The following is a 24,069-nucleotide window of genomic DNA, read 5'->3' as shown; positions in this document are numbered from 1 at the left end:
TATACTCAATTATTTAATTTATAAAAGAATAATATAAAAAATACCTTGCTAATTTAATAAATAGAGTTTGATCCTTCTTGCCTTTAGGTACTTATAATTATATTTTTTGTGATAGTTCAGTTATTGTAAAATATTTAATGTAAGATATAAGAACATAAATATAAAAATATTCAAGATATACATTATTTTGTTTTATGAAATTGTGAAAATATATACAAAGTTTAACTGCATATTTTAGCATATTTTGTTTTATTTTATAACAAAGGCATATTCGTCGCATTTAAGCATTTTTAACAGTTATTAATATTATATTATAATTTTTTACTATAGAGAATATTTTCATAATCACATTTACGCGTTTTCCTCCATTTTAAGAGAATTAAAAAGACATAGCGGAAAATTTTAAAACATTTTTAGTAATTTGTATTGCGTTTTCGCGTGTGTATTACAAACATTTCTAGCATAAGAAATATACATCATTTTAAATTCTGAGCTGTGATATTTTTTTTTTACTATAAAAATAATAATGGATCTAATATTGAAGATTATTAATTCATGTCGTATTATTTTGGTACAGCGGTAACGCCAGGATTGTTTACCTAGGTGGTCCTGATATACAATAGCAGAATTAATATTTTTTTTATAATCTTGAAATTTTCAAGAGGAAGGGGGCTGAATAATGTGGTTGAAACAATTTGGGGTGGTCTTTGCTCACCCTCCGTGCTGCCACTATTTCGGTATGCATTATAAATGATTACAAGTAACGTTAGATATTATTATACAGTATATACTATAAAATAATTAAGAGTTTATTCATTAAAACTATAATTACTATAAATCAATTTATGAAAGTAATTGTTTATATATTATTATTAATTATTTCTGATATAGGTTCAAACAAATATTTTCATCGTTAATTATCTTGCAACTGAAATAAATTACTGCTGTATGGTAATAAGTAATAACTCACTTAAATAACTAAAATACCATAAACTTTAAAAAAATGTATAACCAAATTAGATAAATGTATGAACAATAATTTATAATAATTAATTTATATATTTTTAATTAATTCCTAGAAACAAATCAATAAATTATGAACCTATACGTATTGCATAAAAGAATGATTTATGTATTTTAAGTATCTAACCGGAAGGATATTGCGGCAATATCATTGCTCTAAATATCACAAATATGCTTGCACAATAAAAAATGATATTCATTTTAAACCTGAGATAATAATTCATAATATATTGGTAATAAGGTAAAATAAGGATTTTTACCTTATTTTACAAAGCAAAGTTTTCGTTAGTAACAAATTGCATTAATAAATGCATATAAATACATAACCAGCAGATGTTATATGAAAGTGCTTATGATGAAGTATTGAAGTAGGTATATGCGCGTATTAGATTTTATATTTCGGGGATGTTCATATTTCTTGACATATTTCCAATATTATCAGCTATATTCATTTTATTGTACTCGTATATAGCTAATAACAATATTCGTTTATACCTAATAAAAATAATAATAATATATTATACTATTTTATATAAAATGTATACAGGTCAAATGATCACATTTTACAAAATCTTTCATATTCAAAATTTTCATTTATTAATAAAAACAGAATACCTTACTACTTTTTATTTGCAAATAAAAACACTTTTACCAAAAAAAAGATATAAAATTAATCCTAAATTATCTTATATTGTGGTTCATAAAATAAAACTCAAGTACCTACCGTACATTATATGTAGATAATTAGATACTATTAAAATAAATTAGTATTCATTCAAATAACACTGTCTAGACTTAAAGCAGTGAAAGCGTTAAGGGCGTTTAGGCGCTGTAATTTTGTTTGTTTTCCTTCAACAATTATTAATTCCGCGAACACTGCTAAAAATATTCTTCATATTCAGCATTTAAAAAGAGTAAGTACTGATGGAGAAAAAGTGAAACTTTAATAATAAATAAATATTTATCTAAAATATGCAACTCAGGAAACTTAAATCGTAATAAATTATAATCTATAACTCAATTAGTAAAGATTTAATTCTTTATTATTAAAAATTTAAAAATCATTGACATAATAGTATTTAATAATTTACAATTTTAAATAACAAATTATTAATATTAATACTGTTGAAAACATCAAATACCTGAAATATAATAACATTGTCTAAAGACAAAATTAATTATACAATAACATATTTTAGCAACCATAATGTCCATGTAATATCTATAGACCACAATTGTATTACCGAACAAATAATAAGTTTTAAATGCTTTATAATGTATTTATACTGATGCGACCGTTTGGTGTATATGTATAGCATTGTGTAACTCGGGTCTGTGTCAATAACGTTGTGGAACTATATAGCTAAAATATGTGGTAAAAGCAAACATATTACACTCTTCTTTTTCCTGTTTTCTACTTCTGATCATATTTCACTGAAAGAGTTCAGCGAAGTCTTCTTTTCTCGTATACTCCCCGACAGACACGATGTCGTGAGAATAGAGATTGTGAAGACGATAAAAATAGGCACATTGTATATATTTTTAATGGAATGAACAGTCTTTCATTATTACGACTATTGTCTAATTGGAACTTGGCACATGGCCTGATAACAACTGTGTTGTGACATTTTGTTCACGGTAAGCGAACCTTTCATTAAAAAAGAACTTTTTTATTTAATAATAGGTACTTATCGGTTAGTTGAAACAAAACAATACATATTTCTTGATGAAGTCAAATCTTTTGCTGGTCTTCAACTTTGATTGTTTAAAACACTTATTATATTTATTTTTAACACTAACAGAACATATTACACACACATACTAATTAAATAATTATGTTTAGTGTATACAGTATACACTATAAATAGTGATAGATAAATATAAATAAATAAATATACAAGTATATATATATAATATATATAGCTATATAGCTATATGTAAAAAAAATTATAAACGACTTAAGGCCTAATGATATCGATTAAAATATAATATGATATAACCATAAATCCCAGTCTGAAACGGAATTGTCCTTTTTAATTTGTAAGTAACCCCGTTGTCCCGACTAATGGACATTAGGACACCACAGTTCTATTATTTACTTTTTACTAAAATTGCTTGTAATCATTTTAATCATAGCTATTTGAATACTATTTATGTGTTCCTAAAACTTAGATTTCTATTTTATTAAAATATGATAATTTACTATTTAAATTTTCTATTGTTAACTAAAAATCAATTTTTTTATTGAACTATTATGTTAGAACATAAGGCACAATAAGATAATACTTAAATTATTAAACCCATTTTAAATTACATAAATATGGTTACTCTGTAAATTAAGCCATACAATAATAATATTGAATTACATATCTTATTGTATTTAATTATAGAACTAGTGTGTGAATTCATATAAATGTTATAACATGACACTCGTAGCCTATTTTGATTTTCTATGATTGTTTTATTTTAAGACTTATCTAAATTTTACTCAGTTTAATTTGATTAAAGAAAATATACAATATATATTACCTATACCAGACATTAAGAAATCAACATTTAACGTAATTAAATTTCAATTATGATTTATGAGACGTCTGATTAACTTACACCACATTATTTTGTTTCTGACACTATATTTTATTTTATTTGCATTCCCAAACTATATTTGGTTACTATGCTCTTCCCTTCTACATAAAGTTATTTATTGTTGTTTAACCACATTAGGCAATTTTTTTTTTTTAATTTCTTAAATTATATTTTTAAATAATTATAATTTGAAACAAATTAATATATTATTTATTGATAATATTAAAGTATAACTCATATTGGTTTTATGAATATAAATTACCATGAATAAATAAAATTTATATTTGGATTAGTAATTTACAACCAACAAAATAATATTTTATAATCATTACAATTATTATATGATTTTGTAAAGAAAATATTTTTAAAAGTAAATAATTCTTAATTTGTAAAAACATAATAATAACATACATTAAAACCAATTAGGATGTACTAGGTATTGACGTATTGTATATTTAAATATTTTGTTGTTCACTATTCATTAATAAAACGTAAAACATATTAATTATTTATGTTCTCAAAATTATTAAAAAAATCGTATTTTATAAATGCTGTTTCAAAATTCAAATATTTATCGGTCGGTTATGATAAATATAATTTATTAAAGTCTACAATTCCTACTTGTACTATGATCGTGGCCGAGAATATTTGAAAGGGAAATAAATATCAACCCCTCCAATATTTAATTTATAAGATAATAGTACCCGAAGGGCGTTACTAAATTATATATATAACCCTTAAAATATGTTAATGCTAACCATATATACATCCAAATACGAAATATACTACTATAATAATATAATATAATTGTCGTTTTTACAACTTTTGTTTCAATTTTGATAAGACGTTTTATTTATTAACTTTATTTGCACGGCAAATCGCATGTGATTTAAATAGCTACACGTGTATAATATACAGTATACACGGATCAAAGTTTTAATATTACCTAAAATCTGTATGCATGTCACGCTATACTATTTAAAATATAAGATAATTATTTTAATTAGAGACGTTAATTATTTATGTCTTTAAAGTGTTGATGAGTGGAGTAGTGGACCTAATATTTTGGGATATCTACACTTGTGCCACTCCACTCATTAAATACTTATAAAGTTATAACAGTAAGTTGCACTGGTTCAAAATTTAATTTGTATGCTGTACTTATATCCAGAAACATATTCTACTTTAGAATATAAAATAAAAAATATACATTGGTATTTAAAAAATTAAAAAACTTAAAAAAAATAATATTCTTTGAAGTATATATGTAATAATATTTTTCAAAAATGTTGTTTTTTAATTATTTTATATAATATTATAAAAAAAACATTAATACAATAAAATTAAATTACAATTACAATAAAATGTTAATAAAATAATAAATATATTAATAGGTTGGTTTGTTTTTTTAACAGATAAAAACTAAATGTTAAAATGTAGAACATCCTGAACATCATAAATAAATTAAAAAATAATATATTATATTAATAGTTAATGATACTAAAAATTAGTAACAATGCAATGTATTTTAATAATTGAATTATATAACCAATAATTGAAATTATCACTTTTATTATGAACTAATTAGCTATTTTATATATTATTAATTCAATAATACTTTATTCATTTAGTGACTTCTTAGGGTTAGTCGATAAATAATTTTTGCAATTATAAAATAAATTTCATTCAATAAATATATTTTTTATTATAATATATCATATTAACGTGCAGTGCCGATGTAAATGTAGGTACATAGTTTTAAGACGAATGTCCAACATTGGAAACCGCTGAACAGACAGATTTTTTTTTATTGTTATTAATCAGTTATCCGACAGCTAGGCACCATTATCTAAAATTTATTTGTTTTTTCAATTTTGTAATAATTTAAGTATTATATACTATAACCTATAAATCTATTTTAATATTGATTTATGATATATTTTATCTGAAATAGAAGACACTTTCTTATATTAGTTATAAATAAATATCTATATAAAATATTATAATATATCAAATACGTACACTGTATAGTGTAAAGTGTAAAGGTATACAACCTTAATACCTAGCCTAAACCGCTCATAACAATATTATAAAAATTAAATTAAAATAAATAACCTTCAACACGCGAAAACTTAAATCTTTTTAGGATTTTTAACAATGAAATGGTATGATAATAATACATAATAATATATACATTATATACATAATGCTATGCTTTGTATGTCAAACACTATCAAATCAAATGTCAAATAGGTACCTATAGTATACTTCTATTATGACATATACAATACGTCAATGCTATATACATATATCTGCTATTTAAAACGTAATAATATTTTATTGCTAAGCTATCTAACGTAAAATAATATAACAAGACTTTGAGAACAAAAATTATCGTATGTAGATATACCTTTAAAGCTCAACCATGTCTATATTATAATATATTATATTCTATAATATACACAAGATCGTTTTATAGATTTTACTTGTAACATAATAGTGTTATTAATAATACAAACAAAATTATGAAAGTTTTTATCGATTTTAAGCATCACGGACCTACTACTGTGCAATGCAAAAATATTGGAATTCGATAATAACACGAGTATCTATTCAGAATTAATGTTAATTATTAAGGTCACGTAAAAAGCATACATTATTCTAACTGGTTTAACTCCAGTTATCTTTTTCCAATGGTTAATAACTAATTAAAAATTCTTATTTTCAGTTTACGCAGTCAAGTATCAAATCAATATGTACCTATACCTATCATAGTTGTATTATACTCGTTTAATTGTATGTAATTATTTTATCTATTGTAGTTTATACACCTTTATTACCAATAATATACGTATAATAGCAATTTATCATGAGTTTTAATCTTTAAAATTATAGTCAATCTGTCTGAAATTAATCGGATACCATAACTCATAAGTTTGATTTTGCATAAAAGAAAAAAAAAGATCTAGGTAGGTACTAACTGTGAATAATGAATTATCTTTAAGTCAAACAAAACCATCAAATGGTTATAACTTATAATTAATATCAGCTACTAAAAATTAGGTGAACCACTTAGAGCCAGTATATAACTGCATACGTTTCAGCCAACTTTGCAGGCGCCAGTTTAAATAAACACCACTGTTTATATCGAAAGAGCATAATATATTTAAAAATAATAATAATAATAACACTGCAGTTTCGCCGCGTGTATATTGTCAGGTGAAACAATGAATTGATTTGAATTAACAGAATTTTTCAGGAATCATAAATAACAAAATAATTAATCAGGTGTTATGAATTTAAATAAATAATAGTCATTTTTAATGTAGGCAAGTCAATTCAAATTTAATCAAGCGCTGTAATCATTAAAACGTTTATTAAAGTTAGAAATATTACCTAGATTGACGAATATAATATATTATATTATATAATATATAAATTAATTAATAAAAAAAGTCTACGACATTGCAAACAATTAAATGCGAGAACCCACATAATTTAGATATATCGACAGATGTAGATAAAAAATCGTTTTCCACATTGATTTATTAGCGACTATGTAACAGTAATGCGTAACATAATACATTATACAATTTTTTAGGTAATGTATTGTACCGACAGCTTTGAAGAGTGAATATTTAGGACGATAAACCGCAAGCGCATCTAGTCTGTGTGACTAACATTTTTTATTCATAACTTTATATATTATATAAACATTGGCTAGTGGAAATAATTAAGTTGAAGCTGCTGGAGATTTTTGACTTTAATATACATAACTATATATATGTGTGTGTGTGTGTGTGTGTGTGTGTGCGAGTGTATGTGTACAGGACCGAAACTCGAGAGTAATAGTATATCCAAAGTTTTCGTCCCCACGGGTCTTTCAACGGCGATCAATTATCACATACCATACATATTATATTAAATAGAAAGTTACAGAATACACAAACATATACATGCACACAATGACATCGCACACACAATACCACCGCGTGCTCCCATATCAATTGTATATCTATTTACATATTAAATTAATTTTTGAACGTTATATACTGCAGAATTAATCTTGAATATTATTTATCTACTATGATTAATGATTATATCATGCTCGTACCAAAATGTAGCTATAATTCAGATGGTCTCATAAAAAACATCGTCAGTTGTCATCCCTGTATAAGCGGTGATAAATCCTTTCAATAAAATTGTTTTCATTTTTAATAACCAAAATATTCAATAAGTATACATCCCGTATAGGTATCAAACGGTGTTTGGTCAAGGTCAGTCGATAAATTTATCGCATGAGGACTAAAGCGAAATCATTGTATTTATACCATTTAAATAATATAATACTTTGTAACGAATGAGCACGCATACATTATTTCGATTAGACATTACATATAATAGATACCTATTAATGTCTCAGTATACATTATTTCGAGTACGCACTTAAGTCTTAAATTGAATAGGTTGAATTACGCAAGATTATTTTAATACTATTTTTTTTTTACTGTCAAGATTTTGTACAACCAAAATTTAAAATCAAAATCAATCATAGAGACATTTATATAGTTAAAACTCATAATGTACTTAGTTGACTTTAGAGAGTAATGTTAGAGAAATGTAATTTTATCAAGTAATTAATGATATTAGGTATATCGTGTATACTAAAATATACACAAATGTATACTAAAATGTATATCATTATTATTTATATTGCATATTACAATATAATGTACAATGTGGATTAAGATTTTACCTGAGAAGTGTATCTTTAAATAATTTTTTATTTAAAAATTGTAAAAAATATTATTTACCATTAAATTTGTTGAAAACATAATTATTTTTATTGAACCGAATGAGTGTTTATTATATTATTTCATTTAAATTCGGCCATAGATTTTCAAAAATTGTACAAATTAGTATCTAAAACTTTAAAACGACTAAAATCAACCAATCTCATGTGGTATTTACAAGTATATTATGTACAAAATATTGAAGACTGAAGTCTTGAAGTCTATTAAATTTTTAATGTTTAAGCTTAGAACAATACATAAAATTTATTAATAAATTGTTAATTTTTGTACATAATTAAGTTTAAGCTATTAAGCTCCGAGCCTTAACAATAATCAGAAATAATTATTAAAAAATTTAAATTAATATAGGCTAATTTAAAAATATTCGTTTAGTATAATTTATTTTTGATATTAATATTAATCGGCAATTTAAGAACTAAGAAGTGAAGTTAAGCATTCACGATTAATATTTTTAGAAAAAATTGATATGTGAACTTTTCTACAATAATATGACAAGTATTATTAATTACAATAGTAATTGTCATCTTACAATAATATACCTACTAATAGTAAGCATCTATAAAACTAATGCTTATTTCACAAGCTTCTTGTCATTCGTCTGATAATAATTATTGCATTGCATTAGTATAATAGTATCATTTAACTGAAGTCTGTATTCCGAAGACTTGACCAGTTAGGCATAATCTAGGTAAGTACTTGACATTTATAATTATTGTTATTTTATCCCGTGGGCCGTGGGTACTGAACCTTGGACTATTGGGCTGGTAGTATCTACAATATTCGTACTCACCTCGCGGTTTCTTAAGTGTTTACCACTTTAAAGTAGTGACATTAAACGGATACGTCATGTAAATAGTAGTACAAGTTATAATACATGCGAGTATTGCGAGTACGACAGATTATTAATCGCGACAAATTTAAACTGGTTTTCGGTAATGTGTTCGTGTATAGCTGTGCGTGTATACGACATGAAATGATTAATATCAATTGATATTTGTAATAGAAGTAAATTGTGTGCAAAACGTATAACGGTTGTGTACATAAGTAGTGTACAACAACGACATTTCAATACATTATTTTTAAAACTTTAAACTAATGATGTGGATTGTATGTAAAATGTACGTCGTAAATTAAGATTTACTGGCCTCTCCTTTGATAGATACCTTCCAAATTTCCCGGTAAATTAACATTCATTAAAATTAGCATAATATATAAGTACACTATAGTACCTAACTAGTTTACACTAATGTTCATGCAAACATATCACACGTATACGGTATACCTATATGTACAGTAAAATCTCGATTATCCATCAACTTCTATTATACGCCATCAACCGTCATATTATAGTATCGTGAATTATAAATTGAATAATTTACACCCGTCTTGTCGATATGTGCATTGAACATACTTTGAGAAATATAAAAAACTTATCTAAAAAATATACGGAGAATCATATAAACAAATCAAAATAACTAATTTTTTCGAATTGTTTTATTTATTTTTTCTTATCATCTAATACGTATAAATATAAAAATTAATTTTTTCTTTTATCTATCACTCTCTTGGTCTAGTACTCTAGTTTAATACAGGTAATCGATGTTTTACTGTATTTCACATTATAATATATGTATATTATAAGACGTATAAAATTGGGATGTAGGTATATTCAAAAAATGTTTTCCAAGTCTCGTTGTGTAAAGCAAGGTTTGATACATACGACCATATTACGATATGTAAATGAGACGTTAAACATTAAATGAACTAACCTGCAACATAGACTATTTATATTTATACATACAACTTATTTGTATCAAGTTATTGGTTTTGAAATAACACAAAAGTTTTGTGTACTTAGACCTAATTGTTATTGTATCATTTTTATTTTTTTAAGATCATATACAATTTCCCATGCGTTATTAAAAGATTGAGTACCTATTTATAAACATTTGTTTTAGTAAACATTTTCCGTTAGAAAATAAATAATGGGTTAACATTTGTCTACAAACAAAACTAAGTTTTAAAATTTACACATTTGTGTCTATTAAAAACAATTTTGTGTGTAAATAAAAAGAATATGTTATACGTATGGGCTAATATTTAATACCTACTTAGTTTTATTACCAATAGACATAATCATAAATTCTTGATTATAGCCGACCCATAATTGATAACTTAAAGCTGGAACAGATATAATTAAAGTTTTGTTTCCAGCTAAGTCAGCAATGTGCCTAAAAATTTCATGACAATTAGTTAATTATGACTGATTTTTAAAACAATTGAATGTATTTTAACATAAAGTTATCAATAGCTTTTTGTTTGGTATTGGTAACTCTGTAGTCTCATACTCTCTACTCGTGAGTCCCTATAGAAAACATTAATAATAAAACAATATTATGTTATTATATCTTGAATCTTAATTCATAATTGTAAAATTAAAATAATTACATTTTAGATTTTGAAAGAAGCGATGACTGTATCTGTTTCACAATGGGATGTTAATTTTTTTTTTATATATAAATTACTTTTGACTTATTCGGGAAAAAATGTATCCATCTTTAACTTTAATTGAGGTCTCTGTTAACAAATTAATATTCAAAATTTTAACAAAATAATTTTTATTATTTTGTAGCAGATAACCAGACTTGAAATTTTCATGAATTTTTTTTGTCATGGATTGGCTCAGAATCTAATCTAAAAATCATAAAATACAAAAAATACGAAATAGTACAATATGTTGGCGTAATCTAGCCGTATACATTATGTACTATGGTGATAACGGTGTTTTGATTGATAATTTATACTTTGATAATATATAAATGGTGATAAAACTAAATTCATATTTCGTACTTTCGTAGTTTTTACCTAATTTTTTTTTATTTTTTCTTGCTATTACTATAGTTTATTACATATAAAAAGATTTTTTTTATAATAATTAATTATGGTCTAACCTATCTGGTTTCTATAACTTTTATCATTTTAAAGTAATATGATTTTTTGCCATTAAAACACCTGATCAAATTTAGAGACATTACTTTATTTTTATCTCATAACTGTTATTAGGTACTAGGTACTGTTATGCTGGGTCTTAGTAAAATAAGAAGCCGTGTTAATCGCTTATGGAATATTACACAAACAGCATTTCCAAAAACACCCGTGATAATTTATCCCAACTACAATTATTATTATAAGTAAGAGTTTATTTAATTTGTCCTTTTTTATTGTTAAAATTTTTATAGACATTTTCAGAATTCAACTGCGAATATATCCTCAAAAAGTATGGAAAAAATAAAAAACCGTTTGGCTCTGGAAAGATCGCCTTACCTATTACAACACGCTGAAAATCCTGTGCAATGGTATGAATTTTAGATAATACCTATCTAATTATGTTCTTAATTTATAAACTATCCATTTTATGAATTTTCAAACAAATTAGTGAAACTTAAACACAAGTATAATACATGGAATCGCCTAATTGTTAAAATGTTTTTTCAACTTTTATTATTTTGTTATAAAAGCTAGGAATTTTATCTTGTAAATCATACAAATTATTTAACCTATAAATGTAATGTATTCCTAATATAATATTATAATTAAATAATATTCTCCAAGTACTAACTTTATATATTAATTGAGTATTTGAATTATTTGGAAGTCATACTTAAACCACTAACCATTATCTTATACTATTTAGGTATCCATGGGGTGACGAAGCATTTGAAAAAGCACGATCAGAGAAAAAACTTATTTTTCTATCGGTTGGTTATTCCACTTGTCATTGGTGTCATGTAATGGAGCATGAATCATTTGAAAACCAAGACATCGCAGCGGTCATGAATGAACATTATGTGAACATTAAAGTGGATCGAGAAGAACGACCCGATGTAGATCAATTGTACATGACTTTTGTTAAGGTATCTAAACAAAATCTTTTATACACTTAATGCACTCCTATTCAAATATTAAAATGTACAACTATTTAAATGTTGAAGAGCAAATAATAGTATTATTTATACATACTAATTTAAATAATCTGCTTTTGTCAAATATTTGAATTTTAAATTTAAATTTTAAAAATTTCCTATTATAGTGTATACTTTTGTTCGGATATAATTAATAGTAAAGTACCTATGTCCTAAAGATTATTATTATTATTATTATTTTACAGTTTTATAAAAAACTAATGACCTAAATTATACCTAACCAATAATAATATTAGTGTACCTTTACATGCTATTTTTCTCCTAAATTGGTTAGGCAGCTTCTGGTCAAGGAGGATGGCCAATGAGCGTGTTTTTAACACCTGATTTGAAACCAATTGGTGGTGGAACTTACTATCCACCTGAAGATGCATATGGGCGTCCTGGATTTAAAACTATTCTTTTACACATGGCTAAAAGGGTGAGTTAATTATAATAAATATTTGTATTATCATTATGAATATATAATTTATTTTTTATTAGTGGAAAAATGATTCAAACTCTATGTTGGAAAATAGTTCAAAACTGATGAAAATACTTAATAATACTACAGCTTTTGATATACAACTTGGGACTGAACTTTCTCATATAATGAAACCTAACCCTAAAACATGGATAACATGTTACTCACAAATTCAGAAAATTTATGATGATGAGTGGGGTGGTTTTGGTATGCCACCTAAATTCCCTCAGCCATCAATATTAGATTTTCTGTTTCATGTTTCTCACAAAATGTCAAAATCATCTGAGGGGATTTTTAGCTTGGAAATGGCATTGACAACCTTGCAAAAAATGGCCATGGGTGGTATACATGATCACATTGGTCAAGTGAGAAATTTTGAGGGATTAAAAAAAAATTGAACTTACTATCATTGTTTTTAGGGTTTTGCTAGATATTCTACAGATGAAAAATGGCATGTACCACATTTTGAAAAAATGTTGTATGATCAAGCTCAATTAGCTGTGTCTTATACCACAGCTTTCCAAATCACCAAACATGAACAGTATTCAGATGTTGTTCATGATATCTTGCAATATGTTAGCAGAGATTTAAGTCATGAGGTACAAAATTTGCCTTATTGTAATGTATTATATATTTATTTTTAACACAGTGCAAATAGTAAATAGAACAAGTTATCTAATTAGTTAAACTTTTTTTTTAAATCTAAAACAAATATTTTTTTTTTAGTATTAAAAATGTAATAATAATATCTATATAGTATTATTATACTATGAATTAATTTAATGTATACAAAACTTTTTAAAAAAAATTTAAATAGTATGATAGAAAATATTTTTATTTATATTGTAAGCTTTATGAATTAATTTAAATTATAAAAAACCATCATTTTTAGCAAGGTGGATTTTATAGTGCTGAAGATGCAGATTCACTACCTACAGCTGATTCTACTAAAAAACGTGAAGGTGCTTTTTGTACTTGGACACAGGAAGAAGTTAAAACACTCTTAAACAAACCTCTTGATTCAAAATCTGATGTTAACCTTTCTGAACTATTTTGTTGGCATTTTAGTGTTTTACCTAATGGTAATGTTCGACCAGATTCAGTAAGTGTCTAATGATGTTTTAAACAAATAGAAACCATAGATGTGTGTAGTATTTTGTATCTTGTGTAGCACACATTTTTAATTGGCCGATAGACTATTTAGCAGCCCACTTATTTTTCTCATTATATCTATGAATAGTAAAATGTATTATGTTAAAATGAAGCAAAAATGTTATTTTTTTACATGGTATATCATTTAATTATTTGATTGATTAAAATATTGTTTAATGTTATTAATATAACATACCAATTACTGACAAATGGATTATGAACGTCTGTTAATATGAATAATATCTATTATTATAAGCTATATGACTGCTGATTGAACGGATATCACCTGTATGCTATAAATATGATATATTTGGTTGTGCACACCGTAGATGTATGTATATGACCTTCAATATATTTATAAACTTCTCGCATTTATAATTATTTTATTTTTTCAATTTGACCAACTGAAAATAGATATTTTTATTTTATTCAATATTTTTAAAATCATTCTATGTAAACTCTAAATAAATATTCACCGGTTAATTAAATTAAAAATAAATGTAATATGTAGAGAATACATCATTTGCTGCACATGTACACATTACACACCTATGATAAAAATATTTACTTCATTTATTAATTTATTATTAGGATCCTCATGGAGAGTTATTGGATCAAAATGTGTTGATAGAGTTTAGAAGCAAAGAAAATACTGCTAAAAAGTTTCAAATAACTGTGGAAAATGTAAAAAAAGAACTAAGAATTGCAAAGAACATATTATTTGAAGCACGTAAAAAAAGACCACGCCCACATTTAGACAATAAAATAATAACTTCGTGGAACGGTAAATTAGCCTTTTTACTAAAATTTTAAGTAATTCTGTAAATTAGGTTATTAAAAATAAAACAATGACCAAAGTTAAATTAACACGTGCCACTTTTTTATTGAATTTAATATAGTAAAATAATATTTAATATGATAACTATACTCTATTCGGAATGAGATCATACCTCGGTGGCCAACTTGTGCGCATAGGCGTGGCTTTACTACACAGCAAGCCTGCAGATAGTTGACTCAATATAAAAATATATCAGTAAAGTTTTCAAACACAATTAAATGTACTATTCAAATGTATCCTATTATAAAATGAATCTTCCATTAAACAAAATACTTTTGAGAACCCAACCAAATCTTTAAAAAACATTTCTCTAATACAATATTTTTATTTTTGCCCTTAAGATTGAATATTGAAGTTTCACTGTATTATATTATATTGTATAACTTGAATTTTGTAGGACTAATGATAACAGCATACGCAAGAGCAGCATCAGCATTAAATGTGGAGGAATATAAACAAAGAGCTATTAAAGCTGCCGAATTTCTTGAAACGCATGCGTGGAACTCTAATATTAATTTATTATTACGATCATGTTATGTAAATGATAATGGAGATATCGCTAACATGTAATTTAGCATAGAATCTTGAATGTTTTAAATGTTAATTGTTTCATAACTTTTTTTAGAGAAAAACCCATTTTGGGTTTCCTCAACGATTATGCTTTTCTCATACGCGGCCTTCTAGATTTATATGAATGTACACTACAGTCTAAATGGTTAAAATGGGCTGATGAATTGCAAGCACAACAAGATGAATTGTTTTGGGATAAGGAGAAATTTGGATACTATTCTTCAACTGATAAAGATCCTAGTATCATTTTGAGATTCAAGAGTGGTAAGAGAATGATGGATTATACATGAATGTTATATTTTAAAACCTTATTTCCAGATCATGATGGAGCCAAACCTTCTGGTAATTCAATATCGGCATTAAATCTATTAAGACTATCAGTATTGACTGAAAAGTCTGAATACCGTCCAAAAATTGATTCTTTATTTTTGACATTTGCTGGCCGTTTGTTTAACAATTCAAGTGCTTTACCAGCATTAGTGTCTGCCCTTACTCTACATTGTGATTCAATCACTTCTGTAAGTATGATATAGAATATTTTAAAACCATTTTTAACTTATAGACTGAGCATAATTTTCAAAATGGTTGAACAAAGTTGAAGGGCCAACTTCATGGCAGTATGTTGCTTAGTTCATATAATGAACTACTTATATAAGATTTAAATCAAAAGGTAAAATTTGTTCTTTAAGAACGTTTAGAGAAATATCTTGGATTTGGAATAAATTCATTCCAGTTAATTCCAATATACACTGACTTTTTTTTTCTTCAAAACAAATTATCTTGTTCAATGTTTATAAGTAGACAGAATTGCAGGGAGTGCCGGTTTTGTACTAAAATTATTATTATTATCTGCTTAATTATTATGATGTTTTTTTTATTATAATATGTTTAATTCTATAAATTATAAAATTCCATATATCGAATAAAAAAAATAATAATAATAATTGCATATAAATATAGAGAACCTTTTAAAATAATAAAAAAAATATTTGATGTAAATTATAAGGTAGAATTAAATGGGAAATCAACTTTGATGTCATACATGTAAAAAATAATTAAACCATTCACCGATAGAAAAAAAAATTAAATTGTAAATTAGTAATAATCAATATATATAATTTTATAGTTCACTTTAGAAACAGTTATTGGACCATAATATTGTTAAGATCTATCTCAAGGATGAATGCAGAAGAGTTAATTAATTACTTACAACAAAACACACCTTCTCTCCCACTTATTTCTACCAGGCGATGAAAAAAAAATAATAATATAGTACTTACTTGCGAATTCTCAAAATGAACTTGCAAACTCTTGCTAACTAAGGGAAATGTTTTAAAACAGGTTTGGAGTTTGGGTCGACATTGAAGGGCTGGGTGAAATTGGCCCTGCAATATCCTTACCTCCGATAACTGCCATAATAATTCACACTTGTAAATTCTAAAAATAGTCTTTGAAAAATGATGGCAAACTACTTGCTAACTCTGAGTTTATAACTGTTCTGTTTAGGTATACGTTACTGGTGATTTAGACAATCCTGATCTAGAAGCATTATTATCTGCAGTTAGACAACGCTATGTGCCTAATCTTGTATTAGCTCATGCTGATGAAAACTCTTTATCAGAACTAGCAAAAGGTTTAGCGATTGCAGAAAAAGGAAAAGTTGCTGCATATGTATGCAAGAATAATACATGTAATTTACCAGTACATAGCGTAGAAGAGTTAATTGCCTTATTAGATGGAACAGTGGAAAGCCCACTAGCGTAGTTTCTTTGTATAAATATATTTTTGATTTTGTAACATTTTAAATGTATTTATTTATTATTTAATATTATGTATTAAAATATATATTTAATGTTCCAATTACATTTTTTATATATTTTTTTAACTTTTACAAGTTTCATATTATGTATGCCCTAGACTCTAGAGTACATACTACATAGGGTATAATGAGTATCACTAGTATCAGTATAATGAGACAAACTCATTATTTGGGGATATATTAATATTATTTTGCTTATATACTCTAATTAGTCTATTGAGACATTTTTCATGTTAAAATAAAAAATTAAATGTTTAGGTACAATTATTAAAACAAGTTTTACACAAACATTTTTTTTTTTTTAAATTGGTTTTTGTAGCCAATAATCGTGTTTCTGTTTTTTATCGATATTAAAGAATTACGACATTGTAATTATAGATTCATACAATTATTCGTAGTATAATATATTAGTTAAATTTTTTTTTTGGGTCATGCACCAATTTATAAGCCACTGCAGAAGGGACTTGTATTTTTGATTTGAAAAACAAAATTATAGACATACAAATCATTAAATGCCACGAAAGGCGCGGGGCCCTGGGCAGCTGTCCCTTCTGCCCTGCTCTTCCGCCACGGCAATGGCTAATTATTGGCTATATTGACGAAATGCAGCTTCGACAAAATAGTGTCGAATGATGGAATACGACAAATTAATTTCTCGATTATTTGAGTTTACTACGTCTGAGTTGATGTTTTTTCTGGAAGGGGGGACAAATTGGACGTATTTTCTTCCATGACCGACGAGAATAGATCCCAGTTAGCTATTACCTATAATCATACTGTTATACCGTTATGGGATACCAAAGCACGTAGTAATATTATGATCTTTAAATCTTTTATAGTACTTACTAAAATAGGTTTACAAATTTACCATGAAAATATTATGAAACAAAAATAGATGGATGTGTTGGATTTGGATATTGTAAGGCGTGGGCGATGTGCATGATATTATAATAAAATTTAAAATTTGAAGATGTATTATGAGGTTAGGTTTTTCATGCTTGATAATATTAAAAAAATATTTATAATATGATTTTAAATTATCTAACTGATGTCAGATGTAACAATATTATTATTCACATTATAAAAAAGTCCGTGCAACGAAAACTGACCAGTAACGGCAGTAACCCTCGAAACCCGCCCGCCGACGACCTGCCGTTAATCGCGGGTTCTCAAACTGCGAGTTGCCTATGTGATATTTATACAATAGGCGTACGGCATGTGTTTTATACTTTTATGCATAGACCAGTGGTCCGTGGACTCATCTCAAGTGGTCCGCGAATAAAAAAATTTAAATTTAAAAAAATGAACGAAATTATACTTTATATTTTTTGTTATTTACGGCTTAATGCCCAACAGCCAAATAATACACTTTTGCGACCGATGACAATTTATATACAGATAATAGATATATAAATTATATAACATTCGGTAATGCAGGTATAGCTCAATATTATGATAAATAATTATCTGCGTTTTTCCACTATCCAATTACACAATTGGTAAAAGAAGGGCGCCCTAATAAATCACATTAATCAAGACTTAAGTACTCAATAATATAAATTTATTTTTTTTTTTTTTAATTTAAGTTCGTAAAATGTAAAATTTGAATTTTTATCACCTTTTTTTATTAAATTGAATTTTTAAATAAATAAGTTAAAATATTTTTCACGTCATAAACTGTATTTTTGATTTTTTTTTTTGTAGCTAGTAATTATTAATATTATAAAAGTATGAAAAAATAAGTGATAATATAAATAGGGGGGGTTGAAATCAGGTCGTGCCCGGTCGTGGTCCGCGCCTAGTGTTGAGTTGGAAACCATTGACATAGACCTATAATTATACTGTAAAGAATTTGCTTTATACTTACCAACTTGCTGATGTAACGTCTGTAAAAACACGTGGATTACTACTATTAACTATTGAATATTGATTAAAATAAGTAATAAACTAATAACTATTAACTATTAACTAATAAGTAATAACCATTAACCATGACAAAAATATATAAATATAATTTATTTATAATTATCATGGAATATAAAATATTATTGACATTAATTATTCTGAGATTTTCCCAATTCGTGTTGTTGTCTCTCTCAGTTATACTGGAATGATGAGACATAGATGGGGGGTGAGGAATGCGCAGTCCATTAGTTTATAGGTATATGGTTTTATGCGATGCTGCAAACCTGTTTCAGCTTGATAACTGAAATGATTATATGGAATGATCGTAACACGCGTATAGTGTATACAAATGTTGATTTTGTGCAATATGATTTATGCTACCGAAGTACCGACATTTGTAACAGACGGTGTGTTGTACCTGTGTTTCGTGAATATTTGTGTATTTTTTCTTGTTAATGTTTGAATAAATTTTTATTCTCAAATTTATTAAAAATGTCTTTTAGCAATAGATCAATTCGTAGCCAGACTAAACAAATTGTTTATAAAGTGTATACGTTTCTAAAACAACTGTCAAAAAAACCAGATTTAAGCACCGATATTTTTAAAAATACACAACAACGTACTGCTGAAGCTTGTGGATTGTCAGAGCACTCAGAACGCACTGTCCGACGTATTTGCTGCGAAGTAAAATATGAAGACGAAGAATCAACGTCAGTTATGGTATTTAGGTCTCCGCGCAAAGGCTACAAACGTGAGAAAATTGTATTGGAGCTCGACGATTTCGACTCAGATGTTGTTAGGAAAACTGTGCACGAGTTCTACGATCGAGGTGAGTACCCAACTGCAAAATTGATATTAAATGCTTTAAGACAAAAAAATCAATTATTCCGGATGCTTACGCTCGATGCAATATCTGTTGAAGAATTTGAAATTTTCTTATAAGAAGTGTAATGATGGCCGTAAATTTTTTATGGAGAAAAATGACATTGTTGCACTTCGATGTAAATTTCTTCGAGAAATATGTACGTTACGCGAAATGAAAGATGATCGCCCTATCGTTTATATTGACGAAACACGGGTTAACCAAAACCATTCGGAGTCAATGATATGGCAAAATGAATATGGCACTAAAGGATTGAAAGTTCCAACGAGAAAAGGAAGTAACAAGCTTATCGTGTATCATGCTGGATGTGATCGTTACGGCTTTATTCAAGGGTCCAAACTAGTATTCCGTAACAATATATTAGGCCATGCCGCCGACTATCACAGTCAATTGAATGCCGAAATGTTTAAAAACTGGTTTATTGAACTTTTAAACAATCTGGAAGAACCGTCTGTTTTAGTAATAGGTAATGAGCCATATAATTCCACATTGGTAGAAAACCACCCAAAAAGTAATTGGAGAAAATTGGACGTACAAAAATGGTTAAGCGAAAAAAATATTGAATTTCATCCACTTGAAACATTACCGGAACTTCATCAAAAAGATAAAGCCTTAATTCCGCGCCAAAAGAAATACTTGCTTGACCAAATTGCGTTAGAAAAAAACCATGAAGTAATACGCCTACCTCCTCGTCACTTCCAATACAACGCAATAGAACTTATATGGGCCCAAGTTAAACGTCAAGTAGCAAAAAACAACAATACGTTCAAGATGGTTGATATCGAACGTCTTACCAATGAAGCATTAGATGCGGTAACCAAAGAGGATTGGGAAAATTGTGTAAGGCATACCGAAAAACTACAAGAATCGGATCACCGAAAAGAAATTCTTAGGGACGCCTTAATGGAACCGTAGTTATGACCATATTGTCCGATAACAGCAATTGCAGTGATGAGGATCAGATATAGAGCAATTGGAATAACTAATATTGATTATAATTTTATGTTTATATGTATTTGTAGACTGTTTTGTAAATATTATTGACTATATTATTAATAAATGTATAATATTAAGTATAGATATTAATGATATTTAATTTTTATTGTATGTGTAAAAATATTTTTTTTTTTACCAATTTGCAATTAATACATTTTATGTAATATATTATATTATGTATTGAAATAATGTTTTATACTGATCATTTTTTAAACCATTTTCTCTCGTAATTCGTAAATAAATTTAAAAAAACGCGGCAATTAGTTTTACATTAAATTTATGATGACCACTGATTAAAAATTGCCGCTAGCGTCGCGCTAGTCAACGGCCAGTTTTCGTTAAACGGAATAGTATTTTTTATACTCATCTGTCATGCTGTTAAATTGCATACACAAAGCGCCGTAAAATTAAAGTATCTAACCAATTCTTTAAGGGGGCTGGAGCGTGATTCATTTTCGGTCGAAAACATAGCTCACCACTTCAATCACTACGCCAAATTTAATTTTCTGATATTAATTTTGAAAGCAGATTTGAATTCGTCACTAAATTATCTATGCTTTGACAATTTCATTTTTCTGATTTTTTTTTTTTAGAACTTTATAGAATAATATATTATGGTTGCAACTTACAACCTACATCGATTCGATTTTAAATTAGAACTTTTATTTGTGGTTACCGTATCTTACGTGTTTTGTATTTTGTGTGATTATTTAAATAGATTTTCGTATCTTATTTGCAAACATATTGAGTATAAATGTACAATAATTATACATAATACGACTATACGAGTATAACACTGCAGAATAAGGAAAAAGTATTGAAAATGTTGTTCTAATTCAAAAATAATAATCATAGAGACTTGGAAATTTTTTTACCGCTACATTTATTTCTTCCACGCATCGATAAGTACGTGTTTATAATAGATCTATACCGACTATATCAAAAGTATTACTATAGTAAATGATATAGGTACCTTAGTACCTAACCAGCTAATCGGGCTAATGGCTAATGTTATAAATTATAATTATATTATTAAAAATGCTGTCATATATGGTAGACCTATGTGTATAGATTCACAGATATGTTTATAATACATTAATACAAACGTTATGGTTCATAATGTTCATTTAGTAAACAAATTACCAATAATAGATTAAATATAGAGGACAGGCCCAACGTGTGATCCACCGACGACTTCATTGTCTAACCTGCGATCTACAGGAAAAAAGTATTATACATACCAACTATATACTTTTTTATGCGTCATGCTACTATTAGGATAGAGTAATATTATATACTTGCTAAAATGTCGTTCTTGAAGTTTATAGAGAAAAAGTGTTCTTTAAACCTGAAAAATAAAAATCATCAAATATTTAACTTTTTCTCACTGGATGACACGATCTCCGCCATCCTTCTTTTAGTTTGCAGCAGGGCCATATTCACCAATTTATCATTAGACAGGATAGGGCGATAGACAACTGCCTATGGCCTCCGTTATTAGAGAGCCTCGGATTTTTATGAACCTTCTTTTTTTTTTTGACTACCTACTACTTTCATCATAAAAAATAAATATAAGAAACATATAATATTTCAAAAAAAATAAAATAATTATTCCTTATCAGCGTAAAATGTGAATGAAAATATATACAAGTCTATTTGTATACATACTGGAAACACCATACAGGCCACCAGTCACAACAAATATCACGGTATATATAATATCAATATCTTCTTTAAACTTTGATTACATCATAAATGTATTTGCTTTAAAAAAAGCAAGAAAAGTAATGTTATAAAATAGCTTATTAATTATTTCTATTATAAATATAAAAATGTATTGTTTTTTATAGTTAATCATAAAAATTAAAAAAAAATGTTAAATTTTGTTTTCAATAACAATAATAAATATATTATATATATATAATCGTTAATTTATCGTAAGAATAAAGCTCATGCAAAGTTTAAATCTACCTTCGACCCTGCTGATTACACTAATTTTCCCCTGCTTCGTGCTAAATGTAAATCTACTTCCAAAAAATGTCATAAAGAATTTGTCGAACAGTTTGAAAAATCTCTATCGTCAAATCCCAAAAATTTTTGGGATTTTGTGCGCAAGAATCGTTCCCACAATGCTGTTCCGGACACAGTTTCTTTAGATGGTGTCAATAGTTCTTGTAAACTGGAAAGTGTCAATCTGTTTGCTAAACATTTTTGTTCGGTTTACTCTTCAGAGCCCGTTACTTCAAATCTTCAGACATTAGATATACAGTTCTTCGACTTACCTAACAACTGTTACTTCTCTGCAAACAATGTCCTCCTCAAGCTTAATACTTTAGGAAATGTGTCTTCTACTGGACCCGATGGAATACCTGGCGATTTCCTCTACAGAATGAGGTTCATTAATCATTATTTTCTATCCTCTTTGGACCCTATTTCAAAGATCCCTCAATGACAGTATTTTTCCTGACATGTGGAAAATTGGTTCTATTACTCCCATTTTAAAATCTGGTTGCCGTTCGTTAATCACTAATTACAGACCTATTTCTATTTTAGGGCATATTTCCAAGCTCTTTGAATCATTAGTCTTAGACGCAATTCAGCCTTCTGTTAACTTGATCTTAGCCAATGAACAGCACGGTTTCCGTCCAGGCAGATCAACGGTTACTTGTAACCTTGTTTTCTGCAATTACATATTCGGATCTTTACATATCCAGTATTAAGGCCTAAGGGGATTAAAGGCCGTGATTTTCTATCTGTTTTGTTTAACGCACGTGGTCTAGATTTTGTATTTTTGATTTTAAATATTATAATTCCTTCAAAAATTGAAATATCCCATTTTTTATTAGTCCTTCTATAGAATTTTGAGAGGTAAAAATCAAAAATTTGAGAAAGTCGATGTCAAGTAGACGAAAAATTCAAATTAATTTTTAGAATTCTTATCGTTTTACTAGATCATTCGGTAGTACGTTGGAATGAAAACACGTCTAAATCCCTATATATTCTAAGTGAGTTAGATAGAAAAACACAGCTTACAAAGTTT

The 24,069-nt window shown here is 27.0% G+C and overlaps 2 protein-coding genes across 3 annotated transcripts; both read left to right on the top strand.

The window, feature by feature from the left end:
* The first annotated feature begins 11,255 nt into the window (after positions 1–11,255).
* On the top strand, positions 11,256–17,289 carry LOC132932480 (spermatogenesis-associated protein 20). Of its 2 annotated transcripts, XM_060998874.1 has the most exons (13): positions 11,256–11,407; positions 11,487–11,614; positions 11,663–11,779; positions 12,118–12,337; positions 12,681–12,824; positions 12,887–13,231; positions 13,286–13,465; positions 13,759–13,968; positions 14,610–14,802; positions 15,254–15,422; positions 15,482–15,690; positions 15,745–15,944; positions 16,933–17,289. In XM_060998874.1, the coding sequence occupies exons 2-13, from the start codon at positions 11,502–11,504 to the stop codon at positions 17,188–17,190; spliced, it is 2,358 nt and encodes a 785-aa protein (XP_060854857.1). In that variant the 5' UTR covers positions 11,256–11,407; positions 11,487–11,501; the 3' UTR covers positions 17,191–17,289. The 2 variants fall into 2 exon arrangements, with proteins under 2 accessions (XP_060854857.1, XP_060833302.1); XM_060977319.1 differs by lacking the exon at positions 11,256–11,407 and having other exon boundaries at positions 11,480–11,614; positions 11,673–11,779.
* Positions 17,290–20,186: 2,897 nt separating this feature from the next.
* Positions 20,187–20,948, top strand: LOC132925616 (uncharacterized). Its single transcript, XM_060989999.1, has one exon. The coding sequence runs from the start codon at positions 20,187–20,189 to the stop codon at positions 20,946–20,948; it is 762 nt and encodes a 253-aa protein (XP_060845982.1).
* The last annotated feature ends 3,121 nt before the right edge of the window (positions 20,949–24,069 follow it).

This window comes from Rhopalosiphum padi, chromosome 1 (assembly GCF_020882245.1).
Source record: "Rhopalosiphum padi isolate XX-2018 chromosome 1, ASM2088224v1, whole genome shotgun sequence".
Lineage (NCBI taxonomy): Eukaryota > Metazoa > Arthropoda > Insecta > Hemiptera > Aphididae > Rhopalosiphum > Rhopalosiphum padi.
This window is presented reverse-complemented; position numbering and strand designations above follow the sequence as displayed.

What these genes read in the sequence shown, in the direction of transcription:
- LOC132932480 (XM_060998874.1), top strand. Translation starts at nt 11,502, where the DNA reads ATGCTGGGTCTTAGTAAAATAAGAAGCCGTGTTAATCGCTTATGGAAT. An exon ending in GTAATGTTCGACCAGATTCA is followed by an intron (nt 13,969 to 14,609) that starts GTAAGTGTCTAA and finishes ATTTATTATTAG; the next exon opens with GATCCTCATGGAGAGTTATT. An exon ending in ATTGTGATTCAATCACTTCT is followed by an intron (nt 15,945 to 16,932) that starts GTAAGTATGATA and finishes TGTTCTGTTTAG; the next exon opens with GTATACGTTACTGGTGATTT.
- LOC132925616 (XM_060989999.1), top strand. Translation starts at nt 20,187, where the DNA reads ATGAAAGATGATCGCCCTATCGTTTATATTGACGAAACACGGGTTAAC.